Below are 21,659 nucleotides of genomic sequence, written 5' to 3' on the forward strand. Positions count from 1 at the left end.
TTAGGATATAGTACTCCCTTTGTTTTTTCGAACACCTTCGACAAAGGCAGAGAAAGCACTATGCTCACTAGATGTATGTCGAGCCATACTCTTCTACCTAGAACAGACTGTAACATTTAGAAAACATACACAACTTTTTGTCTGTTATGCAGGCCCTAAGGAAAGGGAAGGAGCCACGGCGCAGACCATTACATGATGGGTGACACAAGCTATTAAGACATGTTAAATGATAGCAGGCTTACCATGTCCACTAGAGGTAAACGCACATTCTACTAGGTCTCAGGATTCCTCAACAACACTGATGAGAGGGGTCCCTCTGCGTGACATCTGCAATGTAGCAACATGATCCTCAGCAGACACATTAGTTTGTTTATTTTATTTTATTTATACCCCACCCTCCCCACAAATGGACTCAGGGTGGCTAACAACATTAATAAAACACAGTGAATTGGTCACAAAACCATAAAATCAATAATAATCTTTTAAAAGTCATTAAAATAGTCCAGGTGCAGGCTATTTAAATAAATATTTGGGAGTATGTATATGGGCATGTACGGTGAAGCACTACGCCCTAGATGTGATGGAGAGAAAAGAAGTAGCAGTTGGACAAGCTGTTCTCCAGTCATTCTTCCAATGAAAAGCACCCCCACCTCCAGGATAAATGGCTTGCTAGTCTCGCATGTGGGACTGCAGAGAAGATGGACAATGGAACAGAATTGCACTTACGAGTAACTGTTGTTCATTGACGTCTTCTGTACAGGCACATATACCCTCTCTCCTACCCCACTGATGCTCTTCAATACTTATCTTTTGGGCTGGCGGCTCAGGAGAAACTGATGGTAAGGGATGCTGTTTCCCAGAAGTGCTCTGGAGAGACAGTCAAAGCTATAAAACCTCACTGTTTTTTAATTTTATCTCCACCAATAAAAATTAGTCCACAAAGATTTACCATATTCTGTATTTCTCTGACTCAAGGTCAGGGAACAAAATGTTTGGAAAGAACCTGGAGAGCTTCATCAGGAGAGCTTTAAACTGATGCCACAAGGGGAAGGGGACGATCAACAAGGGGATTTCAATGAAGAAGTGATAACAGCGGGGGCCCACCTGAGTCGCACAGATCAAACAAAGGTACAAGGCTACAAGTGCCTATATACCAATGCCCGAAGTATGGGTAATTAGAAGGACAAGCTTGAGCTTCTCTTGCACACAGAGGGCTACGATATAGTAGGAATTACTGAGACTTGGTGGGATGTTTCCCATGACTGGAATGTGATGGTGGATGGGTACGAGTTGTTCAAGAAAAACCGGAAGGGAAGAAGAGGAGGCAGAGTGGCATTGTATGTGAGGAGAGGGCTTGATTGTCAGCAAGTTCTGGAGAATGTGGTTGACAGCCCAGTGGAAAGTATATGGGTGGAAAGAAGGGGAGGAAGGACAGAGGGTATTGTTGTTGGAGTTCTCTACAGACAGCCTGACCAGGGAGAGGAAATGGATGCTGCCCTCCTTGAACAGATTGGTAGAGTATGCAGACATCAGAACCTTATAATTATGGGTGACTTCAACTTCCCTGATGTGTGCTGGGAGACAAGCTCAGCAAAGCATCAAGACTCACGCAACTTCCTGACCTGCCTGTCCGATAACTTCCTTTCTCAAATGGTGGAGGAAGCTACAAGGGGCTCGGTCATACTAGACTTAATATTAACCAACAGGGAAGAATTGGTAGATGGGGTGAAGGTGGTGGGGACCTTAGGGGGAAGTAACCATCTCCTCCTTGAATTCCAGTTGCTGTGGGAGTCCAAGGAAGTTCGTAGCCAGACTCATAGGTTAGATTTTCATAGGGCCGACTTCAGTGAACTCAGAGGCTTGATGAGAGTCATTCCATGGGGGAGTGTGCTGGAAGGGAAAGGAGCGAGTGAAGGGTGGGCTCTTCTCAAACATGAGTTTTTGCAAGCTCAAGCCCTCACTATTCCAGCAAGACAGAAACATGGTAAGGGCTCCAAGAAACCGATGTGGATGAACAGAGAGCTCCAGAATAAGCTAAGGGAGAAAAAGGAAATGGCGAGGAGGACAGACCTCTAAAGAGGAATATACGAGTGTTACTAGATACTGTAGATCAGCCATCAGAGAAGCCAAAGCTCAATATGAGCTGGGTCTGGCCAGGGGGGCTCGCTACAATAAGAAAAACTTCTACAGATATGTAAGAAGCAAACGCAAGGTAAAAGAGGCAATTGGACCGCTGTTGGGTGTGGAAGGAGAAACTCTTCACTGGCAGTTTTCAAGAAGAGGCTGGATGAATATTTGTCAGGGATGCATTAGGCCCTTCCTGCATTGGACAGGAGGTTGGACTAGAAGGTCTGTATGGTCTCTTCTAACTCTGTGATTCTGTGACTGATTATATATCAGATCAAGTATTTAATTTATAATTTTAGTTTTACTCTGTGAAATTCAGTACTTGCCGGTAGGGGCGTGCACCTGAAAAAGATTGAGGTTTCCCCCGTCAGGTTTACCCGAAGCAGTAAAACAATCCGGAATAACCCAAATCCCAAAGTAGCAAGATGCTTTGGGATTTGGCTATTTAAACTGCTTTGGTGTGTTTCGTAAAGATACAGATTTTTTACCTGATGGGAGGGAGTAAAAAAAACCTGAATCTTTATGGAGCACACTGAAGCTCATAGCAGCACTTTTCTTGCCATATACAAACGGCCAGAAAAGTGTTGCTTCGAGGTTCCCCTGCCACCTTTTTTCACCCAATGGGAGGGGGGAGCTTGAAAACAGCATTTTTCTTGCCGTTTACAAATGGCAGGAAAAGTGCTGCTTTTTTGAGCTTTCCACCTGTTTTTACCCAGTGGAAGGGGGGAGGATGTGGGCTGTAGTGAGTCACTACAACCCCCTCCTCTCCCCTCCCATTGGGTAAAAGCAGCCAGGAAGCTCAAATCAGCTCTTTTCTTATAGTTTGCAAATGGCAAGAAAAGTGCTGCGGCTGCTGCTGCTCTACACAAAGCTTTCCGAAGTATTACAAAGCGCTTTGGAAAGCTTTGTTTCGGTATTTCCGAATAGACTCAGTGATGCTGGGGCTGATTCGGGAATACCAAATCTACCCAAATTGAGCCCGATTCAGGTGAAAAATCCAAATCAGAAACCTGAAGCGCACACCCCTACTTGCCGGTATTGAAAATCATTTTAGCTTACCCAGTAATACAATAGTTTGAGGCCTTTTTTTCTTTACTGCTATACTTTCCTAAGAGATAACAGTGCAAATTGAAAGAAAACCCACAGTCTCTTGCTATTGAAAGTCTGGCCATAGGAAGGGGTAGGGAGAGGCAGGCAAACAAGGCTCTGGTTCACAAGAAATGCAGCTTGAAACCGTGGATAATACAACTGTGAACATTGGCACCTTGTTTGTCAGAATGTCTTCCTGTCATCCTCCCTCCAGCACATCTGGCTTCTTGTATCACGTAGTGACAGCTTGAGTGCTGCAGAAACTGCAGGTCTTGCGTGGGAATAATTTAGGTCAGGATGGTTCAAACAAGCCAGTACAAGCCATCATTGGCAATTAAATACATTTCTGGTACACTGGATGCCTCCCTGCTGGCCATGGCTGAGTACACATTTAAAACCCAGGTCTTCTAGGCTCTCTTGCTGCAATTGCTATGTGGTGATTTCCCAACTTACACAGTTTCATTAATTTGGAAGGACAAGACCACCCACTAAGATAATATAGCAGTCTTCAAGCTTTCTAGACCCGGGATCCACTTTTAACACCCAGGTGGCATAGAACTCTCACTACGTGACATGAAGGCGGATGATGCCACATGACAGAAAGAGAAAAAGACACAGTTATGACCTTGCTGGTGAGGAAGAGTGACTCCATCCAAGAGGTGCATATGAAGCATTGAAAGACCAAGCTGTGGGAAGAGGAAAGATGAGGGAGAGTTGGGCGGGAATCTCTGAACCTGACTAAAGAGAAGTCCCCTCTGCTCTTGAGTGATCCTGCTGCTCCTTGCAGTGTGGAGGCAAAGATAGGCAGGAGGCATACTGCCCATTTCCTCCATGTATATCCACACTAGCAGCAGGCCCTACCAAAAAGTCAGATCAAATGGCTGCTTTATAGGGGTTCATTGCCCACCATGTGGAACTCTGCAGCCCACCAGAGAGTCCCAACCCCTGCGTTGAAAGCTGCTGGTGTAAATGGACAGGTTGCATTTACAGTGAATGCTGAAAGTATGTGAATTTCTGCTCACCGACCTGCATATGTCAGGAGGACACTTGAGCTGTAGCATTTCTATTGGGTAGCCACATTAGCAGAATTCTTTCTTGCCTTGCTATTGGGCCTTAGCTCCATCAGATACCTTGATTCAGTCCTCAATTACAATATGTTTATGAAGGGCTGCCCCCTGTGCAGATAGCTAAATCAGCTCAGTGGGGTCAGCCACAGATCTCATGGCTTCTGAAAGCCCAGGAAAACTCAGGTTTGCAGAAAAACCTGATGGGGGGTGAGGCTTAGATTCCCAGATCCCCCCCCCTCCCCAATCTTCTGTGTGATGCCTGCACATGCAAAGACATCATAAGATGCTGGAATTTAGGCGTCAATAACACACAATGCCACACACATCCTGGTGAAGCTGTAGTCCTCCAAGGAACTGGTGAGGAAGTCCAAGGAGGAAGGGAAGCTGCCTCAGCACCGGGTGGAAGTATCCTGTTACACAGTTGTTGGTGCTGATTCCATACAGGGAAAAGGACATGTTTGGGTCTTGGTTTGATGATTACCTTGTGTTGTGTTGATGTAGTATTTATTTAAAACATTTGTATCCCACTTTTCTGACGAACATTTGAAGTGGTTATAGTACTCTATAGTAAAAGTAATGTGCTCAGGCTTAATGCATAGGCTGCAGACGCAGCTGAGCACTTCCTGACCATTTCAATGTTCACTGCTTCATAAATAAATGAACTGTTAGCTGCCAGGTTTCAGCCTTTCCAGCATGAGTTATATTTACTTGTTTTGGTCTCTTTTTTTTGCAGACAAAGTACAGAATTTCATCGAGGATAATGAGAACAGTCACTTCATCCATAAGAACGCTGAAGACAATGACGTTCAAACTGTCGAACTCTCTGGGTACAACATTGAAATCAAGGATGCTCATGATTCTTGGGACTCCCACGTTAGGAAGAAAGACTCTCCGTCAGAACCGTCACATACAAGAGGATCATTAATAACTGGCTTCTATGAATGGGAAGATGAGAATGAGGACACTCGAAGAGGAGAATATCTGATCGGTTTTGATAATGAACCAATTTCAGAGATAAAAATAAAGGATGAAGATCAAGTCAAAGAAGAAATTGAAAGTCCAAGGGAAGCTGTTAGCGAAGAACTGATGCAAACTGTTCTCAGGCCTAGCAATTGTCGGACATATTGTAGATCCAACAAAACAAAATCACAGGGGACGACAAATTTTGACAAGCTGCTGGATGGCACCATTCAACCTCTTGCCAAAGCAAACAGTGATTCAAATACTGATGGTCCAAACCCCGTAAGAAAGGTGACTTTAAGTAGTGGGACCAGTTTTAGAGGACGGACTAGAGACTACACTGTTCTTCATCCATCGTGCTTATCAGTTTGTAACGTTACTATACAAGATACTATGGAGCGTATAGATGAATTTGCCACAGCTGCGCCTACTGACTTGGGAGAAGCAGGACGTCTCAGAAAGAAAGCTGACATGGCTACAACCAAGACTACAACCAGATTTCGACCTAGCAATATCAAATCCAAAAAAGATGTGAAATTGGAATTCTTTGGGTTTGATGATGACGATGAAGGAGGGGATGGTGAAGGAGGCTCTAGAACCTCTGGAAGCTCAAACTATAAAATTAAATATTTTGGTTTTGATGACTTAAGTGAAAGTGAGGATGATGACGAAGACCGGCTGTTAGAAAGGAAAGTTAATAAAAAAAGAAGCAGAGCAGCACCATCTTCTTCCTTGCTCCAGTTGGGTTCTGATGATAGCGAGAACTATTCACAGGACAGCCAGTCAAGCGCTAACCCAGGTAATGCTAACTTGAGACCCGAGTTTCACAGTTTAACAGATAACCACCTGTCAAATCACTTTTCTGATTCTAGCTAATGTGAAAAACATGTTTCTTAATGTAAAAATGTATTTTGTATTAGGGTGGAAAATAGCCTTATTGAGATATGTCATGATTTGTAAACTTTAAATCCTGAACTAGGTATCTCCACGGGCACTGGGATGCTGAAGTGAAGGAAACTATTTTCAGATCTCCCCTCTCTCTCTCTCGCTCTCTCTTTCTCTTGCTCTCTCTCTCACTCTCTCTGCAGCTTAAATCATTATCCTCAAATGTAGTTTAGAGGGAGATGCTGAAGGCAGAAGTGTTCTTGGTCTGCATCCCATCAGGGCTATGATAAATAATCATTTGCCACGCAGTTGCTGCTTAAAGTCATCCCGTGTAATGACTACAACTGCCTGCATCCTCGTAGCTGCAGGACTGAGGGTCTGGCTAGAGCTTTTGCTTGATTACGTTGAGCCGCAGCCACACAGCAAGTGGTCACCTCGCTCTGCCTTCAGAAATATCTTTTATTGGAAAGGCAGAGAACTTTTTGTCTCTGCTACCTTCACTTTTATGTAGTTCTAGTTACTTAGAAAAAATATAGTACCCTCTCAGTTCGTGGGGCTATATAAAAGCCGGTTGCTTGCTCTGCCTTGTGAATCACATTCAAATATGATTTGCATAAACACGATGGAATTGGTAAAGCATGTTTGCCTCTTTTATGATGGATGTCTTGCAAGGGCTTGGCTTTTTGAAGGGGAGAAGATTGCTTGAAATTTGGAAAGGCTTTATCCCAGTTTGGCCTGAGTTCATCAGAGTTTGGGAGCTGAGCAGGGTTGGCCATGGTTAACAGGGGGATGAGATTCCACCAAGTAAAATGGTGGTTGTTACGCAGAGGAAGGCAGTGACCAACCACTCCTGCCCCTGCCTAGAAGGCCCTGTGGAAGAGGTGGCCGTGGCACGTTCTTCTTATTCTTATCCCTCTCTTTTTACTCCTTTCCAAACTGAGCTTGATTTTTAAGCCCGCAATGAAGTCGAGATATTTCTTCTCAGATAACAACTAACATCTTAAAAAATAAGCAAATAGTAATTTTATCAAACTTGATACGTTGGTGGAATCCATTTCAAAGCTCATTTCCTTTAAATATTTAACTAAAGTGGTTACTGTTGGTGTTTAGATTACACTCTCAAGTTGCTGTTAAGTATCAAAAATGGTTGGGAGAAACATAAGTTAGGTGCTTTTGTTAAGTTCTAAGATATCAGCATTGTTTTCCCTAAAAAGCTCTTCAAACATTGATTACAGAAAAGAGCTTTAAAACTTGATTTGTTACACTATACAACAGGGCTACATGATTATCTATATTGCTTGTTACTGAAGTGTAAAATTTATTATTCTACATTGGGGAACTAGGATAGAAGGACTTATTATTTAATGAGTAAATAATGTCATCAATTACAGAATGAAAATGTGAAATTAGTATGTTACTCATAGAAACAGTGAGTTTAATTGTGCTTTTTCTAAACTGCTCCATGTGATAGATGGAACTGACCTATTTATTTTCCAAACAGGACATGATTTGGTCATTCAGTTAAATTTTCTTTAATAACTTTAATATCAACTGAATGGAAATTACTTACCTTTTAAAAATTAGTTGATGATTTTTAGTTCCATTTTAATGGTTGGTCAACACGAGTTACTCAGCAGCAGTTTCATGAATACACTGTCTCTCTTACCTGCTTCAGTGTACCTTGACATGTATCCCATTGCCCTATAGAATATAGCACCGCATTATTTTCTTGAGTGGTACAGGAAGGAATTCTTTAATCTGTAAGAGAGTCTACCTGCTTAAATTATTGCTGAACCTGCTGCAGGGTGGATTTGATTTAAATCAAACTGATTTAAATCACTAGTCATTAAGGCTTGATTTAAATCATAGTTTTCTACATAAAGACCAATTCTTGCTGGTATAACTTTAATATGCAAGTAGATGCCTGCCTTACCGATAGGTAAAGGAACTTCATTAAAGTATTCCCAAACTGGGTCTCTTTTATGGCCTGCTGCCATTATAGGTTTTTTCCTCCAAGGAAAGAATGTGATAAACCTCAGGTCATACACACAAAAGATCCAAAGACTTGTGCAGTATTGTGCTCAAAAAGTTTCACTTTCATTTTGTACTGCTTGCCCCTCCCTCCTCACACTTAGTTTCTTCTTGTGCAGATCTATTCCACTCCAAACAATCAGAAAAATATTGTTTCTATTCACTGAACTTCTTGAAACTTAGCACTGGAGGGGTTGATTCTGTCTTCATAGGTTTGTAGAACAATAGGATTAAGGTCTTTTTCTCAACTCTGTTCATGTTATAACATTTTTGCTGTGAAGAAGAGGCATGTGATCTCTGCTGAGCTGACACAAATTCAGTTTTGAGAACTGCAAAACCAAGCATCTGTGATAATATCGTGTAGGCAGAGAAACTGCCCAATAATCTTACAAAAACCTCTGGAAGAGCATGACATTGTGAATGAATTAATGGAATTTATTTACCAAAAAAAATTAATCATATACAGCCTTATTCTACATAATTAAAAACTAATCTTTATTTCATGATGGAATAACCTTTGAATGGTAATATATTTTCCTCAAAAAGCATTTTATTTAAAAAAATCCAATTTAAATAAAAAAAAATCCGATTTAAATTAAAAAAATCCGATTTTTTTGATTTTTTTAAAAAAATCATTGATTTTTATCCACCCTGACCTGCTGTTTAGTATGACCAACCTTGATGATTTAAATATCCTCTGGATCCTCTGGATCTATGATTTAAATAGACATCCTACCTGGAAAGTTATTCTCCTGTTCCTGGTTCTTTACTTCACATCTATGGCTGCAAGGCTTCAAAAGATACGAAGTCTCATCAAAATAGTAGGATCTTGATTACCCAATGTACTGTATGTTGGGCTGTCTTGGAGATCAAAGCTCTTGAACTTGTGAATTCTGAATTCACATAGTAATTGCCTTTGCCTTTCTGGAAAAAAAAATCAAGACAATGCAACTATTAGGTGTCTAATGGTGGATATGAGGAAATGAATCATATCCTTTAACACGTTAAAATATGCAATATTAAATAAATTCAGAAATAACTTGAAGCACGCAAATGAAAAAATAATTGACATTCAAACATCCCTCCCTCTCTGCTGCTGTTAAAATGGCTTAGGAAACAGAAATCTGGAAACAGACCCTGAAACAACCTGAAGAATCCCACACATTGTAAAAAGAATCTTTGTTTGCATCATGTGTGGCTTGATAATATATCCGCAGGCCCTGCTTTGTGTTCCCTCACCTTCAGAAGGGAGTTGGGTGGCTACTAAAGATTACCATTTTGATTGTGGTGCCACTTCTATGGAGAGATATGCCCATATCCTGCTGATAGATGCCTTTCTGGCACCGTATTAAGACATTTTTGCCCAGGTCTTTCCCAGTTGATTACTATGGCTCTTGTTTCTACTATATTTGGCATTTTATTATTTCTGAGATATTTAAACTCTATATTTTTAACTATTATAAACCTTTGTTTTGTTAAGGTGAGCTATATGTACTTTTGTTGCTGCCTTTTAAATCAGTTGTACTGCTCTTCATACTTGCTTTAATGCTGCTTTGAATATTTCAGTGGTTTTAAATATATTTTATATATTAGCTTCAGATGAAATTTTGAGATTTGAATAAAATAGCTAGCTCTATTTTAAAAATTAAGTTGCAGTATATAAATACACTGAATATAAAGGATGAAGTATATCTGGGTAACCTTACAGGGTCTGAAGTAATTCAAAGCAACGAAAGAGGGCTTGAAGATATTCTTTGGATCACAGTGTAATTATTTGATACTGATTTCATTGGAGTTCTTCAATCTGACCATGAGAAACCAATGAAGTGGCTGTCATAATTTCATTCACTGGATGCCTGTTCCCCAAAAGCGAAGCCTTGCCGAAATCATGTCAATGGGCAGCCCACAGTGTGACTCCCTAGGAGTAAAGCACGTGAAACGCCTGAAAAGCAAGGCAGACAGGACAAACAGGTTATAAATCCTTTAGCAACCTGAATTAATCACAGTGTAGAAGAAAATTAAGGTGAATAACTGGCAGAGATTGAGCACAACAAAGATGAGTCTTGATTCCACATAGTCTTTTCAGAATTAACGCTCGTCTCTCCTTTTTGTTTCTCTGAAAGAACCTGAAAAATAAACTAAGCAGAATTATCATTTTATTTATTTCTATCTTGACATCTTTTAACCATTAAATCTGAACCTTTGCTGGTTCAAGAAGAAAGAATTAGCTGTGACACCTTTGCAAAGTTGTGCTTAATACACCATCTGGTCTGTTTCTGAATCATTTTGACCCAGTCACAGTGATAGATAGTGACAGAATTCTAGCATCTATGAAGGCCACAACTTGTACGCTGGATCCTTGCCCACCCTGGCTACTGAACTCTTGTAAAGACCACATAAAGGAGTCCTTGATGTCTGTCATAAATCAGTCACTAACTCTAGGAACCTTCTCTCAAAGAGGCGGTCATCGCCCACTACTTAAAAAAAAACATCCTTAGACAAAAATGATGTAACCAGCTATCACCTTGTCTCTAATCTGCCCTTTTTGGGCAAAGGGGTTAGAGCTGTAGCTGACCAACTCCAGGCTTTCTTGGACAACACTTGTGCTTTGGACCTTTTAAGCCAGGCTGTGGGACAGAGACGGCTCTGGTGGCTCTAGCGGATGACCTCTGCCTGAGTGTACACAAGGCCATGCTTCATTGTTGCTCCTCCTGGATCTGCTGCAGCCTTCGACTCGGAAGACTGTGCCACCCTGTTGAGGCAGAAATAGGCAACAGGAGATGTGCCTTGTTGATCCATCGTGGACGTTGTAGCAGCCTCTAGAATTAAAAATGTCTTGTTGAGTTAAATTACTGAGGAAAGTATAACTAAAAAGAACATGAATCACATTGTTATTTGTGAATGTTGCTCTTTGGTTACTCAGTATCTTTAGTAAAGATGTAAAATTTGTGGGAATTTTGAAGCCAAAGAAAAAACACAATTTCCCCCCTACTTTTGGATAGAAAAATGGAAATATGGGGAATAATATATGCAGTGGTTGTTGTGGATTTTCTGGGCTGTATAGCCGTGGTCTTGGCATTGACCAGCTATACAGCCCGGAAAATCCACAACAACCATTGTTCTCCGGCTGTGAAAGCCTTCGACAATATATGCAGTGTTTACTTTTCTGCCAAATCTAAACCTCTTTTACTGATCATAAGATGCATCATTTATAGTTTGCATATTTGACCCTTTGCTGGTTCAAGAACAATTAGCTGTGACACCTTTACAAAGGTTTTTGCTGATAAAATATGCTCGGATATGCTCTGATCTTGATACTACCTGTAATAGAGGCGAGGTAGCAGTGATGCTTAATGCAGTATCTGGCTTGTTTCTGAACCAGTTTGACCTAGTCGCAGTGACAGATATTGACAGAATCCTAGCATCTCTGGAGGCCCCTAGTTGTACTCTGCCTCCTTGCCCATTCTGGACCTGCCTGCAGCCTTTGACACAGTAGACCATACCGTCCTGCTGAGGCATTTGGACACAGATGTCAGTATCAGGATGTGTCTTGGACTGGTCTTGGGGCGAACGGAAAGGGTTGCTCTTGGAGACCAGCTTTCCTCAGTGTAGGAATTAATGTGTGGGGTTCCACAAGGCGCATTCTTATCCCCCATGTTACTCAACCGCTATGTAAAGCCTTTAGAACTCATCTGTACCTATGGAATGGGATGCCATGGATATACAGATGACACCCAGCTCTGTATCTTGGTCTGCGAGTCCCCTGGTGATGCTGTAGGGGTACTGAGTCACACTGCTTGACCGCTGTTGTCAGTTAGCTGAAAGCAAACTAATTTGAACACAGACAAGATGGAAGTGCTGCTGGTTGGAAAAGCAGAGATCTTGAAGAACTTTGTGCTTCCGTCCCGCCTGCTCAAGTTGACCCTTTTTGCCAAAGTCAGCTGCAACTTGACAGTACTTTACACACACAATAAAGATATTTCCTGCAGTTGCTATTTGTGTTCATTCCTAACTGACCAGGCTGTTCATCTACAATAATCTTTTTTCTTTGTTACAGTTTGCTTAAATGGCTAACTATTGTTTGAGCAGTAACTGACGTATGCGTGTTTTAGAGATAATTAACCTTATGCTAAACATTATCCTTCACTGCTAAGACTGTCTGTTTTAACGTTTAAGCAAATACATTTTTCCTGCATCTTACGGTGGGCAGAAAAGGGGATGTCCTAAAGGAATAATGGAGTTAATCAGATTACTTGCAAACCTAGTGACTTTAAATGAGCGTTGGAAAGTGGGAATTGGGTTGTATCACAGATTTTTGGTTACACAATTCTTTTTAAGGCAGCTCCTTCACCGTTTAAGATAGCCGGAAAAATCCCTAGTCATGACATGGATGGCCGAATCCTCCACAGGTCCTGCCCTGGGAATCAAACTATACACAACTTTGGCTAGCCAAGATTCACGATATACTGGCCAGGGGAGTTGCCAGGATAGCCACTAGCTCATAGGCTTTCAGGTGAACTTTATGGGCTGCTGTAGCAGAGGCAGCGTCAGGGGAGGCCCTTTTTGGGACCCTCCAGGATGGCTGGATGGCTGCTTTGTGAACCTGAGATGCTTTTCTAAATGCACCCCCCCCCCCCGGTGAACCACAGAGTACCCCTTATTTTACGGCTCCAGACACCTCTCAGTTCTCTTCTGCTCCTCAGTAAATCAGGGAGCTGGAACTCCAAGGGAGACCAAGGGAGGATGTGTCCCTGCTGTAACTGGCCACAGAGCCGGTTATTTGTCACTCTTACTGGGGCTCTGCAGAATCAACGGTGAGGCTCTCAAAATCCCATAGAGCATTCTTGACACCAGTTGGATCGGTTAGTTTCCAGAGTCTCACGGTTCTGATCTGGTTCTGCCACGGTAGAAGAGGGAGGCATAGAATTAGAGTGCCTTGAGCCAATCAAGATTTATTTCTGGTCTTTCGGCAGATTGCCAGAAACCTGCTTGGTATAGAAAAATAGATCCAGCTTATGTTTCATGCATTGGCCATAATAACCTGGGCTTGTTCTGTGATAATCATGGAGTTCTGAACTTGGACAACAAGCCAGCAGCCACTGCATTGATGGTAAAAGTACTGCGCGGGGTGTGTGTGCGGGGGGGGGGGTATTTAGCACTAGGCCAGGTGCCCCTTTCACTGTAACTTGACAGTGGGTGTTCCTGGGGAAATGTAACTGGAAAATTTTCCGACACTAATTTAAATAATGTTGGCAAAAGAAGGCAAATACACCAGGTAAAAGAACTGGGGTTTGTCCGTGCTTCATATCCCACATTTAGCCCATCTAAGAGGGCTGATTTGCAACACAATGGCCATAACAGCTATAGATGAACAGTGACTATATTTACATGTGTGGGGTGGATGATTTTCACCCAATATCAATGGAGGTCAGTTAAGTTGCTTGCTGGTAAGCCAGGCAGATAATAAACTAGCTGGAATGCCAACCTGCTCCTGGTGTCCACCACAAAATACATGCAATCAGTGTTGTTCCCTGTCTGTATCTGGCATCTACCAAAGGAGAAAGACAAATGAAGGATACTAGCGCCCCCCCCCCCCATCCTTCAGTTTGGGTTTGGTCGAGGACTGCAGATTCAGCTGGGGCTAGTGGGGATAAGGTGGTATTATCTGCTTCCTCCAGCCAGGTTTTAGTCATGCATGCCAAGTCTACACATTGTGCTAGAAGTAAGTCAGGAATTAATGAGGTCTTGTTTTTTTCTGAGCTGTCATTTCACATCATCAAGGTTGAAGTGAGTGGGAGAGTCAACAAGAACCATTCTACTCTCATCTGTTTTGGTAGCTGGAGATTGAACAAATGGTGTACACCAGCATATCGCCCTACTTGTCACCCCAGACCAACACTCTGTTCCTTGCCCTACCTCCCTTGTTCATGTGCCGTGCCAATAGTCCTGGGCTTTAAAAGCCATCCTTCAACTTACAGCAGGCCTGAGGAAGAGAACGGTCTGAAGACTCCATATATTATTTCCGATGTATTTTCCATTGTAATCTCTGCAATAAGAACAGTTAATTTCAGTATATTAGAGGCTGTTCTCATTAGGTATATGTCAGCTTTCCCCCTATTATAAATGCAGTTAATTACAGCTTTTATGAAGATTCCATCTTGTTTATATATCTGTTTGATCTACTAACTTGTTTGGGGCTATGGTTGTTGTGGGTTTTCCGGGCTGTATAGCCCTGGTCTTGGCACTGTAGTTCCTGACGTTTCGCCAGCAGCTGTGGCTGGCATCTTCAGAGGTGTAGCACCAAAAGACAGAGATCTCTCAGTGTCGCAGTCCACAACAACCATCGTTCTCCGGCCGTGAAAGCCCTCGACAATATATTGTTTGAGGCTGTTTATGTCTTTTTATGACAATCACATGTACATGGTTTTGTTTGTTCTTATGCAGGGCTCCAAAAATCCACTTGTGACACTGAGGTGAAGGCCACAGATGGGGTGCCACATAAGACTCCTCTGGAGTCAGCAGGGAAATGCCTCCCAGCCAGGAGAGGTGTGGAAGGGTTTCATATGTCATGTGGCTTAACGTCGGAGTAATGAGAAGCAGTGTGGAGAATTCTTGCTTCTGTCTGCTCCAAAGCCTAGTGTGACATAAGACACGTCTTCCTTTCTCTGAGTTCTCTGGCATTTGTGGATGAGGAAAATGGTCAGTAGTGATTGCAAATTACTGCTTGACTATTGAGCAGCAGCACTGTTTGTGGATCTCTGTCTTAATTTGCTATAATGTTTTCTCAATAAGACGTATCTTGAAATATCTTTTATATGTGCAACCATTTGTGAAACTGACAGTAATAAAATTATTTCTTAAATGTCTGCAGTTACCCTTCGTTTAAGCACTAGAATATGCCTTTGCCCTAGCTTTCAAGGAAATGTAACTTAGAAATATTCTTGCATATTGTGTAGTTGGTGGCAGTCATTTTTGAAAGGATGTTGCAGCAGGAACAAACAGGAGCTTCGTGGTACCTTAAAATCAATAACTTTTCATTCTAGCGTTAACAGTTGTGGATTAGAGCCTGCTTTTTTCCCAGCGTGTCTGAAGAAGTGGACTTTTTATGTTCATGAAAACTTGCACTGGTATAAAATTTGGTTCGTTTTTAAAATTAAATACTTTTTATTTATTTTTTAAATGCTTGTTTCCACAAATAAATCCAGATGATGCCTGAGGTCCTTGAAAGGGAGGGAGGTCCAGTAATGACCAACTAATATTCTGTGCATGTGTGAATGAGCGAAGTGGTTCAGTGGAGCAGTTGCCTCCTGCTGCTGCTGCTGCTGCTGCTGCTGCGTGGATTCCCTGGACGACATCAGTCATTTCTAGTTCAAGCCCAGCCGTGCCGTCTCGTCAGTTAACTGACGTTGCTGTTGTATTTTCAGTTTTATATGCTGTTTTATTCAACTCTGAATATACAGGTGTGCTTTTGCAGCATGATGATTTGTGGCGGGCCTGTACCTTGCAGCCTCACTTAATCTTTCAGATGAATATTTTTATTTTTCTTAAGAACAAATGTTGAATAATTTTTCAGTTATTAGCTTTGGCTGTCCTGTGCAGCTTTGTGCAGAGCTTTACTTACAAGAGGATTATGATGTGTCAATCCCATATTTTCTTAATCTTTCCAGCAAAACTTTACATAATCCACTCACATTGTAATTTGGGGGAGGGCTGTGTTCTCCCCCTCAGACTGCAGGGCAGTGTGATTCTGGGGGCGGGAGGGAGGGGATTCTTATCCTTCAGGTTACATGAAATAGATGGCCCTTTGTGCTGCACAACTGGTGTCCATTCTTCAAAGCGTTGCTCTTTAGGTTTTCTACGCAGTCTGAATTCAGTCCCCAAGTGCGTTTGAAACGTTTCACCTTCCGTAACTGTGACTTCTGCCTCTTGAAGCACACTTGAAACATTGCAGTAACATTACATCTTGTCCATACTCTTGCAGAGCTGTTGGATTTTACAGAAGATTCATCTACTGTTTCTGAAAGCAATAAGAAATCCACAAACCCACAAGGTGATAAATCTAAAGAAAACACCCGAAAGATATTTAGTGGACCAAAGAGGGTAAGTAGTAATTCTGAAATGGGCCTGCTGTTGCTTTACTGGTGCTTCTGTTAAGCTGCGGGTGCAGGAGCAGGGGAAGAGCATTCTGCCATATCACTTCCTTTCATGCAGGGCTGGGTGTGCAGACAACGATAGTGGTTGAAATTCCCTGTAAACCGCCCCACCCACCCACCCAACAACTGGGTACAAACTGAACATCATAAGGAAACCAATAATTTGACGTGCTGTTCGTGTGAACAGGCTAATGATTGTTTATCGGGTAAGAAACATTGATGCAGGAGAGAATGAGTTATACAGAACACATTTTACTTAATTGTGATTGACGCTGTGTATGTTGCAATAGGATATGATGTAAACTGCCCAGCCCCCATTTCAGATAGCAAGCAATTAGCATAAGTTAACAGGAAATAAACATGAAAAGAGAAGGGTCAGGTTTGTGAAGAACTGTGGAAACAGGTCTACCCTGAATTAATAGGTTTTTGAATAAGTTTTTACACTGGAAGAGTTTTTTAAAAGGACTCCTGGGGTGCATTGCCTTGTTGTGAACATGTGGCAGTGTTGCTGCCACATGTTCACAATATAATACAAGCTGTGTGTGTGATTTTAGCCGTTGTTCTTACAGGTATTTTTAAAGGCTTGTTAGTGACACCTGTGTGTAGTGAGGATTTTTCTTTTTTACATAACCTTGATTAGTGGTGGGTATCCATAAATCTGCTCACCAGTGGTGAATGACTGGATCGTTTGTTGACTAGTGCACAGTTTCTTGGTTCTTTCATTTGAACTGCAGTTTGGGGGAGATAAATCGTAGACTCAGAGGGTTGGAAGGAAATGCAGGAAATTCACAACTGCCCCCTCCCACACACACACACACACACACACACCTCCAGTGACCCTTGCCCAGAAGGTGGCAGAACACCATCAGGATCCTGAGCTGATCCCTAGCAGGGATCTCTTCTAAGCATCGGGAGAACTTTTCCTTCTCCCAGAAGGAAGCAGTCACAAATAATGGCTGGCTAAAAACCTTAGCTGTCATTTCTGGTCTCTCCCTCACTGAAGTGACACGGTCGCATTTTAAACCTTTCAGACAATGCCATATTAACAACATGTGTTTTTTAAATAATACTTGTGTCAGAGTATGATAAACTCTAAACTTTCTAAAGCTTATTTTCCATTTAGAGTCATGCATTTACTGTTTATGATGAGTTTTTTCTAGAAAACTAAGAAAACTTAGAATTAGAAGCTGTGTTGTTTTTCTTAAAAAGCTATGATTCTCACGTCTTGCGTATGCAGGACCAGATGTAATAGGCTGATCCCAGCAATTGTTTTTCCACCTTTGTACCTCGGCCCTACCGGAGGAGGGCAGGGCGTGGGTTTTCTCCACACGGAGTGCAGCCCAGTGAGTGACCTGAACTGCTGTGCCCGGGGCGTGGGGCGGGGGGGGGGGGTGGGATTCTCAAGAACTGCCTTGAGCTGTGCAGTGGGAGGGGAGAACCAGCAGAAGCCAAACCCTCCTCCCCCCCTCCCTCCCGGAAGAAATGACCTTTGGGTGCAATCTGTTGTAACTAAAGTGTGCTTTTCCATTTCAGTGAAAGAAGAGAGTGTCACTGATGGTTTGTTTTTTAATTTAAAAAAGTAAAACATGATTACTGCAGTAAAACATTGGAAGGTGATTTTAAAATTGAAAACACCCATGAAATGTTTTGAGGAAGAACAAATGGATTATGTAAATTACATTGCTTTGAAATGTTATTGCTTTGAAAATGGTTTACTGATTATAAGTGATGAGATGGCTGTGCTTAAATAATCATCTGTTCTGCTTTGCAGTCTCCAACAAAAGCAGTGTACAATGCCAGACACTGGAACCAGCCAGAATCTGAGGCTCTTCCAATACCCCAAGTGTTGAAAAATCCAAGCGTCCCAGTGAGTATTCCCCCTTTACGCTAAATTAAGGAGTTTATATGCTGCTTCCAATATGAAAGCGCAGCCTGTGTAGGAAATTTCCTTATGTTTGAAGAGGCGATTATAAACCCCAGTACAAAGCTGAACCCTCTTTAGACAAGTATACTATAATACTCATATCCCCATCTTAAATTAATAGGTTGTCACTACGTGTTCTTCTAATGGGAGGGGAGGTGTGATTTCCACCAATTTCCCCTTCCTGCTGAAGAGCCCAGATTTGCCCCCTCCTGCCATTCCCAAGGGTCCCCAGTCCCTCAGCAGCAGCAGCAGCAGCAGCATTTTGGGTCGGGGCAGAAAGGGCTCGTCTGTTCCTCTGGCAGAAGTGGCTTCTGTCAGTGGGAAACTTAGTCTGGAGCCAACCTGTTGGGTGGTTTGGCTGTAGGGTGGAGTTGAGTGTACATAAAATGTGTGTCAGGGCAAAGGAAGTGTCCGATACCAGCTGCAATATGTGTTTAGTACTGTGACGGAGCAGACGGACTTTACCACCCTGCCCAATGTTTAATGTTTCAAGGTTTCCATGAGCCAAAGAGAGCATGAAACATGTTCCTGAAAATCTGTATTTGTTAGAATACTCATTTAAGATGGCTAGAGATGAGAATTGTCGTTGTATTTTTTTTCTTGGCTGTATAGAAAGGTAAAACTGCTCTCAGGGAAAGAATGTTTTAGATGATTGAATGACAATCTTGGCATGGATAGAACTTCTGAGAAGTAAAAGTGGAGGGAAGCTAAAATGTTTTTTGAAACTCAGTAATGGTTCCCTTAGCCTCAATTTTCATTCTTAAGCTGAACTGGGTATATTTTACAGTCCTTTTCATTTGGGGCCTTTTAAAAAACAATAAATGTTATGCTGTACAAAGTGCAATTTCTGATCTAATTTTCACCTTCAAGGAGATGAGGCTGTACCTTTGAACAGGGCTGAATGCAGCATACACACGTAACATCCTGTTCTTTATTTGGTGCTTAATGCTTAAGCATATACCCATTGCAGCACTTCTTATCCATAGGTAAGGCTGTCTTCAAAGGAGGCAATTCATAAAGATGACGGTGTGTTTAAAGCTCCTGCACCACCTCCCAAAGTGATAAAAACGGTGACGTTGCCTACTCAGCCCTATCAAGAGATAGTAACTGCTTTGAAATGTAGGAAAGAAGACAAAGAAGTAAGTGGAATACATACCAATTCCCCCGGAATGTATTTGATGAAAGGCATTATTTAGTAATGTAAATTAAAAGCAGAACTAATGTCAGACTAAAGAAAAATGCTCGTTAACAAATTTTGATGTTACAAGGAAAAGCTGCTTTCTTAAATGCATGGGCTAGTAAGTGAATGCCATGCTTTAAACCGTTGTCTTCCAGTTATACACAGTTGTTCAACACGTCAAACACTTCAATGATGTAGTGGAATTTGGAGAAAATCAAGAGTTCACAGACGATATTGAATACTTGTTAAGTGGACTGAAGAGCAATCAGCCCCTAAACACCCGTTGCCTTAGGTAAGAGATTTCACATCCTGAATAGTGATTTCATAACATTCTTAACTGTCGAGAGGCATTTTAGTGCATGTGGATTTTGCAGAATCGCACCATTAGGAGGGGAGAGCAGAAGTATGTCCATTCATGTGTCAAATGGATAAGCCACTTGCTCCTTTGCAACTTAGTGCAGAGGAACCACTTTTACTCAGATGGGGATGTTTGGCATTGGAGGATTCTTCAGCAGACATTTTTCCACCCCCACCTCGTCCCTGCATGACCAGTGCCACTTCATTTTGAAGCCAGGGTTCTTTCCTCCGTCAGTGGAGCATTGATAAATACTTCCAAAAACCCCTTCCAGCATCTCTTTACAGTTCTCAACTAGCCAAAATGGCATTAATCCAAGATTGCCCGAACAACTTGATAACTAGCAATGATGAAATAATCCAAAATAAGAGGTAGTTTGACATTTTCTCTAGGGTCCTTTGTCAACTATCCTATCTGAAGTTAAACCAGAGAGAGAGTATTTTATCTTGAAAGTCCCTTGCAGCCCCGCAACAAAGGGCTGTAAGAGGTTCTTTTCCAAAATGGCTACTAGCAGTAGAGATTTTTTGGCAAAATAGGTTGTTGTGAATAATTGGGGGAAGGGATTTGTTTTCTGCAAAGAACTTTATATCATTGTAATGTGTCAGTCCTGTCATGTGAGAGATCAAGGGATGGGTGCACAGGTGGCCCTGTGAAATACTTTGCCATTAGAAGAAGGCACAGGGAAAAACGGAGTGTTTGGATTTCCAAATCCTGTCCATTCACCTCCAGGAAAGAGGAAATTGAAACTGCTGCTCTAATGTTGTTGATTTGGGTCACAAGGTCTCCTCCAAAGATGAGGCTAAACTAATAAGAGAGCAGAGTTCAGCATATATTAAGAATGTGGTTATAACATGAAAGTTTTTTATTTATGTCACTTAAAGCAGATTACATAGTGTGAGATTAGTACAGTCAGTATCAAGGACATTTCAATAAATAATGCCATTGGGTAAATAAATGACCTTTTCATTGATAATAGATGTGGCTCATGCAAATGAAAGGATCAAATTCTTCTCTGTCTTGGAAAGTAACTGTATAAATGTAATATGAATGTGATAAAAAATGGTCCACAAATGCACTTTCATGAATATATACAAAAAAAAAGTTATGGAATAAGTGTTCTTTTACAAACAAAAGTATCTGTCACATTATGGTAGCTTAATTAATGCTTGTATAATTTCTTAACTGTTTTGAGCCTATTGTTTAACTGTTTTATAGCTAGCATTAATAAAAATGACTCTACCAGTATATAACCTGCTAGTGGAGTGCTGTGCCGTTTGAGCTGATGACGCAATAACTTAGAAAACAGAGGACAAACCTTAAGTTTCAAAGCTCATTTCTTACATACAGATCAAGTTAAACAAGCTCGTTCTGTTATAGTACAGATTATGAAACATGCTATGGCTTGTTCCCCACCCCCTTTTTTGATCAGTGTTATCAGCCTGGCGACCAAGTGTGCCATGCCCAGTTTCCGAATGCACCTGAGAGCACATGGAATGGTAGCTATGGTCTTCAAAACACTGGATGACTCGCAGCATCACCAGGTACGCATGTCTGAGGGGCTTAATACCGTTTTTCAAAACTCTGCTATATAGAGAGGTCTTGGAGCAAAATGTTTTTTTTTTTAAGATTTATTGGATTATCACCTGCAGACTGAAACTGGGTTTGCTTTGGCTTTATTTGTGTACTGCTTATCATGGTATTGGTGGTCAGGCTACTGTCTCTGGAGCTCACCACCTTCGTATCCTGTGACCTACACATTTTGGTGGTACAACAACATAAAACAATCCCAGATGAAATTAGTTGGACGTTGATGAATAGTGGCCTGACTGCCTGCCATCATTTAAGAAGAGTCCAAATGAAAATACACTTACACACCTGCATTCTGCAG

The 21,659-nt window shown here is 41.7% G+C and overlaps 1 protein-coding gene across 2 annotated transcripts in view; it reads left to right on the forward strand.

Annotated features, from left to right (window-relative positions):
- WAPL (WAPL cohesin release factor) overlaps nt 1-21,659 on the forward strand; it is a 54,877-nt gene that overhangs the window by 16,496 nt on the left and 16,722 nt on the right. The window contains exons 3-8 of one of the 2 annotated variants that reach the window (XM_054982576.1): nt 5,017-6,042; nt 16,141-16,259; nt 18,084-18,179; nt 19,223-19,375; nt 19,572-19,708; nt 21,201-21,312. In XM_054982576.1, coding sequence (XP_054838551.1) covers nt 5,017-6,042; nt 16,141-16,259; nt 18,084-18,179; nt 19,223-19,375; nt 19,572-19,708; nt 21,201-21,312 — 1,643 coding nt within the window. The remainder of the gene's footprint in view (nt 1-5,016; nt 6,043-16,140; nt 16,260-18,083; nt 18,180-19,222; nt 19,376-19,571; nt 19,709-21,200; nt 21,313-21,659) is intronic. The other variant, XM_054982577.1, reaches the window with a different exon arrangement.

The sequence above is a fragment of the Eublepharis macularius genome, chromosome 6 (assembly GCF_028583425.1).
Source record: "Eublepharis macularius isolate TG4126 chromosome 6, MPM_Emac_v1.0, whole genome shotgun sequence".
NCBI lineage: Eukaryota > Metazoa > Chordata > Lepidosauria > Squamata > Eublepharidae > Eublepharis > Eublepharis macularius.